Source organism: Aptenodytes forsteri, unplaced genomic scaffold, assembly GCF_000699145.1.
Source record: "Aptenodytes forsteri isolate BGI_AS27 unplaced genomic scaffold, ASM69914v1 Scaffold349, whole genome shotgun sequence".
In the NCBI taxonomy this organism is placed as follows: Eukaryota; Metazoa; Chordata; class Aves; order Sphenisciformes; family Spheniscidae; genus Aptenodytes; species Aptenodytes forsteri.
The window spans coordinates 3,937,579-3,950,802 of record NW_008794452.1 but is presented as its reverse complement, the minus strand read 5'-3'; the positions used below and the strand labels follow the sequence as shown (position 1 = coordinate 3,950,802).

The 13,224-nt window shown below is 43.1% G+C and overlaps 1 protein-coding gene across 1 annotated transcript in view; it reads right to left on the bottom strand.

Moving 5' to 3' along the window:
• Window positions 1–13,224, bottom strand: part of TET1 (tet methylcytosine dioxygenase 1) — an 81,424-nt gene that overhangs the window by 55,767 nt on the left and 12,433 nt on the right. The window contains exon 4 of the mRNA XM_009290536.2: window positions 6,709–8,763. Within this exon, the coding sequence (XP_009288811.1) occupies window positions 6,709–8,640 (1,932 nt within the window). The 5' untranslated portion in view covers window positions 8,641–8,763. The remainder of the gene's footprint in view (window positions 1–6,708; window positions 8,764–13,224) is intronic.

Sequence of the window (13,224 nt, the reverse complement as noted above, 5' to 3'; positions counted from 1 at the left end):
CGCGCGCGCGCAGGCGCGTGCACGGCCCGGGCGGCGGGGGTGGGGGGCACCCACCCGGGCAGCGGTCCCGGGGTCTTTCGGCTCTGCAAGGGCTGCTGCATGTGGGGTCAGGCGAGGACACAGCCCCCGTGCACCCGCACGCATGCCTCCATGCACACGCAGAGATGCACACGTGCGTGCACCGGCATGCACGTGTGCGCGCGCCTGTGCACATGCAGGCGGGCACTGGGCAGTGAAGCGCTGGACTCCGTGCAAGCAACAGGGTCCCCCCAGGCCTCGCGGGGGCAGAGGTGGGGATGCATCATGGGGCAGCGGTCATGGAGCATGCGCAGGGCCGAGCGCCCGGGGGGCTCTGCTGGTAATGCTCCCCTCGCACCCCGGCTCATGCTGGAAAGAGTGCAAATGACCGCTCAGTTGGAGGAAGGTGCACCTTTCTTGCCGTGCACAGCCAAGGGCCTGCCTTCAACGGCTGGCCCGAGCCAAGGGAACCGCTGCACGGCACCAACCCCCTCCAAAAGCTCTGCCTGGGAGCAGGAGCCCAGCACCCACCAGACCCAAAAGCCAGCAGGCTCGCACGGACCCTGCCCGCCCACCATAGCCTGCTGCGTGCAACCCACACAGCCCTGCTGCAAGATAAGGCTCTGTCTTCATCTATTCCTACAGCACCTAACAACGTATCTGCTGCAAACAGATTACGATGTGAACAGGCCACCGTATAAACATGAAATGCAATTATTTTCCCACATCTCCACCTGCTTAAAACATTCATCCAGACGGAAGGATGGAGGGGTCGCAGCACTACCCCAAGTCCTAATGTATCACACAGACACTTGCTTACCGGGACAACAAACAAGTAACAACGTATCTAACACACTACTAGTCACCGAAGCATTTACTGAAACAATTTGCAGTTGACATCTAAACCAGAAATCTGGCCATGGATTTATGCACTACACATGAAAAAACTCTTAAGAACATCTTTTCAGCAGCTACGGACTGCAATTTAAAAACTGTTTTCTGTATCTACTGCTAAATTACAAGTGTAATTCCTGTCAGGTTATTGGTGCCAATCAGTTAAGTAGTGCAAATGCTCAGACATGGACACACAACTCATTCTGCAGCGTATCAATCAAGCAAGAGAAAGCTGTTGCTCGTTTTTGTTGTCTGATGCTACCTTGTATTTAAGCTCCTCATTTGTTACACCAGAGTACTGTATTAAATAGGATTTAGGATCAGGTAAAATAAAAGTACGGATTTGTAATGCTTTCCTAAGATACCACAAGTCTGCAAGGGTCTTTAAGCTTAATAAAACCAAGAGAGGTACATACACTCGGTGATCTGATTCTTCTTTGCAGTTTTGGCTACTTAAGATGCTTTACGGTCCAGAAAAAAAAATACAAAAAAAAATATTTATTTTGTTTGCTTAGAAACCTAAGACCCAGTATTCTCATTTAGTCCCCAGTTTGTTGCATGCACTGGACAGCACTTAAGCGGTAGTTTCAGGTCTCCTTGTTAGTTAGGCAGCTTCCCCTCCTGTTAGGATGGGTCCTCATACACAAGGAAGGAAAGAAACCTCTTCAAATAAAAATTTCTCCATAAAAGCTGTAAGAACTGGCACAGAAAATAAGGAGCAGTGAAGAGGCAACTTTTTAAACACATCCTCTGAAAATAACTAGACCCTGAACTAACCTATTTGCCTGTAATTTAGGCTGCATTGTAGTCCACACCCAGGATCACAGAGAACAGCAAAGTGACTTGTTATTATTTTACACACCACAGAGCATGTGTGTGTAAAATAAGAGTAAACTGCACTACTCCAACTCCCTATTCTGCATCCATGGAGTAGGCTGTACACAGCTTTGCCCATCTTTGCCACACGTTACCAAACTCCTCTAGCCCATGTGCTATCCCCTTACAAAACTCTCAAGTATCGTATTCAAGAGGAGGGTTTTTATGCACACTCATTTTAAAATTTAACTGGCTTAAATATTCCTGGAGTCTATTGTAAGATAAATACCACAAAGTCTAAATTTCTTGATTATAACTAGGTCTGGCTAGAAAACAAGAATTCCATTTTGCTTTTATTTTTTTGAGATTTCGACATTTGGTTGTGTTCCAAAAGCGGAGCAAACCTTTCAAGAATTCAGGAGGAGACAGATGGGATGTGGGAGACCAAAGTTCAAGCCCCTGCTCTGCATCAGGCAAAATGCCCTGACCACCAAGCTGCTCTAATAACTCTCTCCCCCTTTTTACGTTTTAAGCAGAAATTTCATTTGGAACCTTGAGAAATTTTCCCCCAAAAACAGTTGCATTGGGACAGATAGTAGCTGTGAAAGCTTTCTGTTAAATCAGCATTTTCCATTCAAGGAATGGCTTACTGGAAAGTTCCCAACCAACTGTAATTGCAGCATCCTTTAAATATGTCTGGGTTTTCAGCAGCATGTTAAAAACCCACAAGCAAGCAAGCCCTTATTGTTATTTAATATTTCATGTTACTCAGATTACAGCTATTAAATAAGACGTCTCGAGACACCTTGGTCAACCCAGTGAACTTACACTCAGTGACCTGATTTTTTTCAGTTTGTTGACTCCAGGACCCACTAAACCATTAGTGGTCCCTTACCTAACACGAACTAAAGCTCTCCCCACCAGATGCTTTCAGCCCAAGAGGGCTCCCTGCCCAGGTAGGACCCTAGAATGTAGGCGCCTTGGCAAGCCTTGCAGAAAGCAGCCTTTGGAGATGAGGGCTCCCCACAGCCACTGGTTGCACACTGGCTCTACTGCAGCCCCATATGTTTATGGACTTTTGGGCAAGAGGAGCTCCGGTGGCATGTTATGAAACCCTGCAAGTTCACCTCGGTAACTGGAGCCGCTCAGCTTGGCACCCTCCTGGGCCAGGGCTAGGGCGACGGCTATGCCCAGGAGAGTGCTGGCCAGCTGGGAGCCAAGTGAAATCCGAGTCCGCCCACCCAGCCAGAGCCCAGCACACCACCAAGTACAACTCCCACGCACCACAGTCAGCTCGATCAATGACTGCAAGCACCCAGAAGGCAGCATTTTCATCCCGAGCGTGTGCTGCTACATCTGCAACACCCGCCTGTGCACAACAGGACTCCTTTTTCCAAGGAGAAAATAAAATAAATGATGGACCACCTTCCCTATCTACGTGCTGGTTTTGAAGCCTATGAAATCCTTGCCCCACACTGCAACGCATCCAGACAGCCTCAACACATCTGACAATGCAATGGCAACAAAGCAGACCGCTTCTTGAAACGAAATATGCTTTTTGGTAGAAAATAGCTGTGAAATAGCCTTGCTATAGTATTTCAGAAAACAGCAGTCTTGGAAAGACAAGACAAAAATGGGGAAGGATCACTCACTCATGTACGTAAACTTGTCAAACCCTCTTTTCACTGTGAAGCGTTCCCGCATCATTCATTCTGAGAGGGACAGTAACCTACTATAAAGCCTTTTTCCTCTTCTTTTCAAAGCTTGCCTACATTTTTTTATTTGCCAGGCTGCTCTTTCAAAAAATTCAGCAAGCAAAAAAATTTTTCCCCTATATATTTTATAATTTTTTTCTTTACCAGCTCCTAACCGAGCAGCCACGGCGTGAATCCCTCAGGAAGAGGGGCATTACATATAACAATATTGCTATGCACAGGGGCTGTGAACTAGAGCCCACAATGCTTTATCCAGACTTTCATGATGTCACGTCCCTGCAAAACCCATTACATTCAGCAAGGTAAAGTATCACTGAAGGTTTATGTGGATGTTATTTTTAAGTGATATTTAAGTCCAATATAGTTTTCAAATCTTTATCTGGATTATGTGTGAATTAATGAAAATAACAGTAACGTAACTAGTATCAGCTCCAAACATGCAACCGATACTCTCTGAGGGTTGACTGCTTGTGCACACATGGGCATGTGCGTTGGAATATGCACTTCAGTCTACATTCACGGCTTCTACCAGCCAGGCCTTACTCCCTATAACTGTAAATCCACATAAGTTCTTAAGGAAAAACAGCATTTTTTGTTTTTCCAAACAGTACGCATAGACTGCCAACCCCTGCACTGGCTATCCTACAGCCATTTAATGTACAGAGCTCCCATTGACTTCATTGTGACTTTTGCATTGTTTAGTTAGAAAGAGAAGAGATAATTCCCTTTAAGGCAAAACACCAATGTTTAAACTATGCTCATGCAGAGCATGTCTATCCCCCACACCCTCCTCCCAGTGAATCACCTCCAAAAAATGCTTACATTCCACCAACATGAGAGAGAGATGCATGACTCTTCCGAACAAGGAATGCACTGAAGCCAACCCCACTTCTCTTAATTATTACGTTCACATTCTATACCATGGACAGAGACCTACAGTTTTGTTTTCTCCCCAGCTGCCCTCTATTTGAAACACATTACTGTCATAGAAGTCCCAGCTGTTGCAGTCCCAGTCCTACCAGTTTGGGAAAACACAATGGGATTCCCTTCCGGAGTGCTACAATCTTATCTAAAGGATAGCTGCTGAACAAAGTGATATAGTGTTTCCCATCCCCCAACACCTCCCCCCTGTATCTCAACATCTTTAAAGAGCTCTCATAACACATCTACATTGTAGAAATACTTTCCTCTTTCATTTTCTCAGAGCACGGTTTCTAGAGATTACACGTGAGGCAAGGCTTGCTTCTAGGAATATCTGAAAAGGCACCAGGTTTCGTTCAAATACAACTTTCTAAGAAAGTACCCAACATGTTCTTAAATGTCAGGAATACTTCATTTCCTCCATGCAGTACTCTGAAGCTTCATACGAAATTTAACAAGAAATTAATAAGGCCTCTGGTGCAGCTCTAAATGCATTGTACAAAATGCGACCAGTTTAATAAAATAAAAGCACACCAAAAAAAAGCTGCCAAAGAAAAGAATAAAAACAAGGCACCTCTCATAAAGAAAGCAAAAGGAGTGCCCAAAGAGGACAAAGGTGAAGGGGCAAAGCTAATCTGCAAGGAGAAGGTCAGCCTGAGCAACAAGAAAAGAAGTATGTTTAGCCTGGAAAACAAAGGTTGACAGAAAAGCTGGAGTGCTTCCTTTCACCGACCCTGCCAAAACCCTTTTTAAAACATGGCTTTTAGATCACTTCCTACCTCAACTCCACCAATTCTCTCCCATGAGCTTCTTCAATCCCACTGACTAAATATACAAAAGGACGTAATGTCACTACTCTTTTGCTGTAAAAAGTCATTGTAAGTCTCTATCACCTTTATTGTTTTAATATATATCTTAAGTCACATTACAGCTGTCCCTCCCCTCCCTTTTTTTTTTTCTTTTTTAAACAGCACTTGGGATCAGTTAAGACACAAAGATGTTTTTGAATGAACTCTGAGCCAAGCTGTTTAAACTTATTTCCCTAAACATTTTAACTTAAAATATACTTCCCCCACAAAGGGGAATATATCATATCCCCTCACTGCTACAGGACTTTTCTTTCTGCTTGCCTACCTTAAAAACAGAACAGACTTCTCTGCAAGCCCTGGTAAGCACAGGACAGAGAGTAGTGAAAACAGGAGGTCTCCCGAGATCTCCGCAGCTGACAGGAATTTCTACCCACTGTAAGAATATGCCGTTTTAATGAAACTGCTATCGAGAAAGGTTTTGCAGGTGCATTCTCCCCAGTGTGAACTGCTCCACTTGGAGTACAAGCTGGTGCAGAGACTTGAACCGCAGTTTCCCACATCCCAAGGCAAATATCCCAGCAACTTAACTACCGAGACAACATCTACCCCTCCGTGGCTCAAGTACCATGGAATCATACAAAGCAGAATGCTTCCAGCAGGACGTGGAGGTGCAGAGGCTAACTCTGCAGCTCACAGGTCAGGGAATTCAGTTGGGATGTGGGAAATCTATGTTCAACTCCCTACTTACCTGATTTAAAGCCTGATCTTGAACTGATATCTCTCAGAAGGTCAGTGTTGTTATCACAGGGGCATACAGATTGTCTTTTCCCCTCCTCTTTGTTCCAAAAGTAATGACCTGGGTTATAAAAGGCTGATGGATCAGAAAAATGGGTAAGAAACATAGAAAAAGAAAGTATGTATGGGGGATGCGGTAAAAGACAAAGGGAGACAGGCAGGAGAAATGAAATGAGAGAAACAGAAGAATAGACAATTAGAAAGGCAGAGAGATGTGAAAGGGGAAATGCAGCTACAATTTGATCCTGAAGTTTTTAACTTTATTTCCACCAAATCTGTCATCACAAGCAAATTATTTTATCTGAATTAAAGAGCAAACAGCCTGCCTTTCTTTGCTTTTTAACCTTAAGTATTTTGAAATACAGACCCTCTCCCCAATAATTTACAGTCTCCTAAGACTACCCTCATTCCACCCCCTCCCCTATTTTGCACTTAAATCTTTCTCATCTCTTCATGTCCTCAATTAATTCATTGTTTTGGCCAATATGCCAATATCTGGAACACAGAATTGAAGTCATACTTACCTCTGATCTTACGCATTTACACAGCAGGAACAAGAATAACTCCAGCTCACTTTAATCTACACCTCTATAGATGACAAGAGAAAGTTACTATACAACCTGTTAGCTCCAACAGTAACGCTAAGCTCTCTAAAGCTGTACAATGACCAGCATTTCCCTTTGCAGAATTTGAAGATGTGCCTCAAAAGAGTGACTCAATTTGCGACTTCTTTGGCTTACCTCAAAAGGTAGCGTGATTGGCGGTGGTGGCTTTTTCAGTTCTTCACATTTTCTCTTTTTACATATCCGGTGACTAGTTTTGCGTTTCCTGCAACAGCTGCATTCTTCACAATTTGTTTTCCGCAGACAGGGCTCACAGACTCCACAGCGCCTTCGTTTCTTTTTCTCTAGCATAGGGAGCAGAGATGAATATGGAACAGGGTAATCACCAGCTGGATTTTTAAGAGAGGATGGCCCTGAGGCCTCAACTGCTTCAGTGCCGTTGCTCACGTTGTCCTGAACCAAATTCAAGCTTATTCCAACTCTTCCCAGCTGTGATGAATAATCATTATGCTGCAGTCTTGAGTCAGCTGGCAAATCTGCATTTATGGCTTTTTCTGAGGCAAGAGCAGAGATTTCCGTGCTTGAAGGCAACTCTGAAACAAAACCTTCAGAGAATTGTCTGGAGCTTTCACCAGAGATTTTATCGACTGTACTTTTTTCTAAATCTGGAGATAAAGTGGGGACATAACCTGAATTCAAAATTAATGTCTCTGCATCAATACATTTAACAAGCTGTTCAATGTCCTCCACTTCAATATTGTTTAAAGAGGTATCGGAAACTGGTTCATATACTGTAAATATGTTTTTTGAGTCAGATTCTGAATTCTCTCTTGTACAGCTCAAATCCAAATTTGAGTCAAGTTCTTTGTGAATGGGTACAAAATCCACAACCAGTTTCACATGGGATTCTGCAAGCGAGCTTGCACCTTCAAAACGTAAGGGTGAATTTGATTCAGTGGCAGCTACAGAGCTGGAATTTGAACCAACGTCTTTATTCTCAGACTCTAAATCCCAGCCTGCCTTCAAGCAGGACTCTGCAAGTGAGCGTACATCTTCTAATAAACGTTCTTGTGAGTTAAACTCAGAGGTAACTATAGACGCAGAATTAGAGTTTTGTTCTTCACTAGGTAGCACCAGGTCCAACTCTGCCTCGATGTGGGATTTGGCAAGTGGGACCGACTCTAACAGTACTGCTGAGCTAAGGTCTGAGGTATCGACAGAACTGGAGTCAGGTTCTTTACTGTTAGGCACCAGATCGAAGGGAGTCTCTGCACACACCTTCGAATTTGATTCAGAGGTGATTACAGAGTCAGAAGGAGAAGATGGAAGCACAAGCGCAGCACCTTCAACAAATGCTTCAGCTGAACTACCCGTATCGAGATCGCTGGGTGTCTGCTCACAGGGCAGGTCTTCATGCTTGTATTTCACCTCTGATGCTTCTGTATCGTCATCAGTTACCTGACTGCTTGGAATGGAGTCATTTGTTTCAGGTATTTCTACCTCTTTGTCTTGACTGGCACATGTGGTAGCAGGCTCTCCACCTGCACTACTACATGGAGTATCTTCTACAGGCAGAGGAGGTAACTCATTTTGTGCTAAATCTTGTTTCAAAACTCTTTCACCTGCTTCAACGTTTTTTTCTTCTACTACTGCCAGGGCTTCTTGTTCATGTTTTTCCTTTGTTTCTAGCCTTTTTTGTGCTGCAGCTTTCCTGGGTTTTGCAATTGTTGGAGTTTGGGACAATCTACGGGAGAATGATCGGTTACGGAGAGACATTGTAAAGCCATTGATGTTGAAAGAATCCTGGTTATGAAAGAGGATATTGTCAGCTTTCTCCAAACTCACCCAAGATGCTCCAGACAAGGCTCTAGTTACACTGCTCCTGAGAAGTCTACCTGAAGAGCTCATGATTGGTTTCTTTTCTTGCTGTTTTTTCTTAACATCTTTTTCTTGCGCTGGCTTTTTGCCTTTTCCAGAACTAACAGCTTTTGTGGAAGTCTTTGTGGTTTTCTTTCTCACTTGGGTAGATTTCTTTTTGCCCTGGTTAGTTTTCCTTTTGCCTAACTCTTCTTTTTTGACTAATCTGGAAGGCCTTGCGTGGTGAGCCATGTCCGTGGAGTAGTAGAAATGTTAAGAGGAGAGATGGAAAAAAATCATGAGCTCTTGAGAGAACTTTTCAATAGAAAACTGCATACTCCCATTGCTGCTCTCTGTGGTGATACAGCATTAACTCTGAAACAGAAAAAGACATAAAATAGCATTAATATAATTCTAATTAATGAAGGGTGCACATATATTAAACTGACCATTTTTTAATATTTAAAAATACACAGGTAGAATTAGAAATGCTGGTATTGGATGTTATGCTCAATTAACACAAAAGCTTTGAAAATATTCGTATACTGCAAAATGGAAAGCTTGCCTAAATGCCTATAACACAAATGAAGAAGCAAACAGAGCTCAAATGACCAGGCAACATGACATACTTACTGTTTTATGTCAGTTCTAAGAAGTTTGAATTTTCTCAATCTTATTAACAGTTCATTAACCACCCCTTCCCTTGAGTAAGAACAGGTAAAGTGTACATCCATAGCTTTATGTTCAACAGTGTACCTATCACAGTAAGGACATTCAGGAAAAAAGAACAAAGCTGAGTTTATTGCACATGTGCACTCATACACACCATCACCAGGGCATCTCTCATTCTTTCACCATCCACCAACTGCCCACCACGGTACAATTCCAGATAAAGTGGGAAAAGTAACTAGCTCCCCGAAGATGTCTAACTTGTGGTGTTACTCACAGGGGAACTGGACCAGGGAAGAATTGCCTTTCGCAGTGTTATCTCCCAGGATAACCTACTGGCGCACTGTATTACATTGCAAGCCTTGATTCTGTCCTGTCTAGCTATATCTAATGTATTATGCAGGCAGTTGTCTCTGCTTCATCATTATGACTACTAACATATTTGCCTTCAACAAAATACCATACATTTGTCCTAAGCTTTTGTCCCCAAACACAACTGTGATGAAGAAGTCCCCCAACTCCCCAAATACAGTTCAGTCATCTCAGAAGATACAACAGATTCTTCATGCTCCAAATGAATTTCCTTTAAGGTGAGTTGGGTTTTTTTAATTGTAAAGCATTTCTCATAAGTACATAGTTTTTAAGCACACAGTGCTTTTAAGCACCTGTGGAAGGCTTTTAAAGCTTTATTTAGCTGTTTCAATAGATCAGATGGGTAGACAAGGGCAGCCTAAAAGTGGGAGCAGGCAGGCCAGAGCAAGAGGTTCTGTAGTCTCAGGCAGGAGGGTGCCTTCCCTTCGTCATGGTTCCTTTGAACTCCTTAAGCCCAAATCAAGTCACCTACAGGCCACCTGCACCTCACTGAGGGGAAGAGGGAAAGAAAAGGAAGAACAAGAACCATGGGGATGATGTCTAAAATCCTGACCTCTAAAGGAAGTTAAAAAAAAAAAAAGGGAATCCTGGCTTCTAAAGAAGTAGAAAACAGAAGAAGGGAAGAGCTACCAGGCTCCTGACACCACCACTCCTTCCTATGTCCTCAACCCCACCTTGAAGCCAGCAGTGTGATCTTACGGAGGCTGCACTTACCCACAGCCTGGTCTGAGCTCTGCTGAAGGTGGGGAGAGCTACGCTAGTGCAGCCCAGTCTACTTAATACCCCAGAATGTTTAATGGTACACTACACCAGCCAAACCTGGCTGGTGTAGGGCAAATGAAAAGGCACAAGGCACGTGAAGAGCAGGCTCCACGAGCAGAACAGACCCCCAGACCACAAAGACATATCTACAGCACAAGGGGTGCAGAAAGCTTACAACCATCCACACCAAACAGCGCTGCACCGCATCAAGATAAGCTCATTAGCCCGCCGAGGGGATGGTCTAGCACAGCCAACACGCACGGCCTCTGTGTGGGACCACCAGCTCCTGGCGCTCCCCAAACCAGCACGCTGGCAGCGAGCTTGTTTCTGACTGTCTCAGCCCTGAGCAGGCTGCCCAGTGGCCACAATACCTACCAAGGCTAACAGTAACTCCCCAAACTCCTTTCAAACAGCTTATTTAAAGCATTTTGAAGCCTAGCTCTTGTCTGTTCAGTAGTAGCAAGCCAACTGATCCTGTGTACTACAACATTTAAACCAAGTATCTTACCTAAACATGCTGTGATTATTCTGTATCATATCTTCATATTACATATCAGATTAACATTATACCGAGACAGAAGTTTTTCCACATACTCAAATACCATTTTAGAGCCAGCATTGCTGTACAAGACAAGGCTAAACACACTTGTAAGGTCAGATCAGATCAGAAAATAATGTCCAGCAAACACAGAATAAACAAGCTAACAGCATCCCTGCTTCATCACAGCAAAACATCCAACCTGGAGAGACTAAATAGACACGTGTAGTTGTTTATAATTGCGGGTAATGCTTCAAAGGCCACAGAAGAGACCTGAACAGCTCCTGCAGAAGCACTCTATAATATAAAGTTGGGTCACACACTGAAATAGCAAAATAAATACAAAGCTGAAATGAAGGTAATCTGAGTGCTTTCCTCCCCCTACCTTTCTCTGGAAACGCATGGGGGAAGGGGGACATGGCCATTACTACTCACTCCATGAACTGAGTGTCAAAGAGGGCATCGGCATCACATCAGCAGGTCCATGAAATAGTTTTTGGCAGCCTGCAAAAAGTTTCCCCAGTTTCTCGTGGTTTTGACAGAGACTGGACTACTCATTCCCAAGGATAGCCTGGAGGGCTGCAAAACCAGTTGGAAGCAAACAGCACACAGCCTATCTGTAGCCATTAGTGGCCGCCGCTACATAACAGTGGCAGGAGAGGAAATGTGAGCTACTTTCAGAGACTATAGCCAGGAGAGCAAGGAAGAAAGTAAGCAAACAACAAGAAGGGCCAGGCAACATGGGAATGTGTGAATCAGGAGGGGAACTGAAGAGATAAAAGTTTTTTCTCTTTATCAGCCCTGAAACAGAAGCAGAATGACGAGAGAAAACAGGAGATCTGGAGTGGAAACAGAGACTGGATTTTTGAAGATACTGAATGTGTATAATGCTTTGCTCATATTACTTCTCTACATAAGCAGTTGCCACTGCTGTTGTGGAAGTTTGGGAAGCATGATCATCAAAATTATCGATTAGAAGCTTCATTTGTAACAATTCTGTAATTTTTTAAAAATCATCATTATAATTACATGATAATATGTCTTTACATGCATTTGGAAAGTGCAACATGGTTGCTTCAGGACTGAAGAAGCAAGACCATCCTGTTTTTGTTTTGTTTTTTTTTTCTTTTAATACAGAAAAACATACCTGTCTGGAAAGAACGTAGAAAAGTATCAAAGCCAAAGTGTTGCTTCTTTTCAGGGCCAAAATTAGAGGCTATGAACATCAAGTGGTTGAAGACTTCCCTTTTTCTTGGTAAACAAAGAATACTGGTATTTGTAGGAAATTGACTGGCATTTAAATACTGCATTAAAGAAGATGGCAAAGGCTGCTAGTATTTGTCTTGCTCAGAGATGACAATACAGGGGCACAAGAACAGCAACTGTTTCATCCATTTTGTTTCAATTTTGTCACTGGAGTGAATTTGGGCTTTTCAGAAGAGATCTGGGCAATAGATCCCTAAAGGAAAATTTTAATTTTTTTTTTTCTTCAATTAATACTTGACTTCAGTTATATTTGTCTGGGGCTCTGAGCACCTGACCCCCAAGGTGACTGTAAGCTCTTGGGAGAAATGCCTGTCAGCAAGAGATCTTTGCTTCCCTTAAAGAAAGCCCATAGTCTTGATGAATACTAGTCCGCTACAATAACCTCAACCGCTAGATAAAAACTGTCTAACATTTTTTAAATAAAGTGTCTAATAAAACTACATTACATTGTTATTTCTTTGTTTACTCTTCCACATTTAGGACCAAAATATTAGGTAGCTACAAGCTCAGTATTCAAGTTTCAGTATTTCACTAGGAAATATTTTACCTTCCTTTTTCCATTTAAAGCACTGGTAATGACTGTTGATGCCTGCAGCAGTTGCAAATTGCCTCATGTCACTTCTTAAGGACAACAAATGGCTGTATCACATCAGTCACATTTCATAGCAAGAAATTAATTATATTTCCAAAATATTTATGTGGACTTAGCAGGATTATCAGACATAAACCTCATGGGGCAATATAATAACTTGACAGTTTTCCATCATCCTGGAGAGAAACAGACCTACTTCAATGCTTTCTTCCGAAAACCGAATCAGGTGGGACCTACCATACCCGCCCTGAGAGCAGAGGACAGGCGTCTCTATGAAGTAAGACGGGTAATAGGTACAAGAGGGTTTGCAGGGAACTGCCCTAGGTAATAACAGTGCATCCCAAAGCTGTTTGTTACTTGAGCTGACTTATCTCTACTAATTCATGTGCAAAGCTGAAAGCTGGTTTTAAGGCCAGTTGCTTAAGTTTTGCTCATTCACAGTAATAAATCTGGAGCAATCCCACTGACTGGTATAATCCTCAACAAATACTGCTAAAAAGCTAATCAAGGGCTAAACCTTTTAGTCCCATCTTGGTCAAAATTCCAAACAATTATAATGAGAATTTTGCCTACAAAGTAACTGGGGAATTTAACCCCATACTGCTGGAATGCCTCCGGGGGGGGGTGGTGGTGGTGG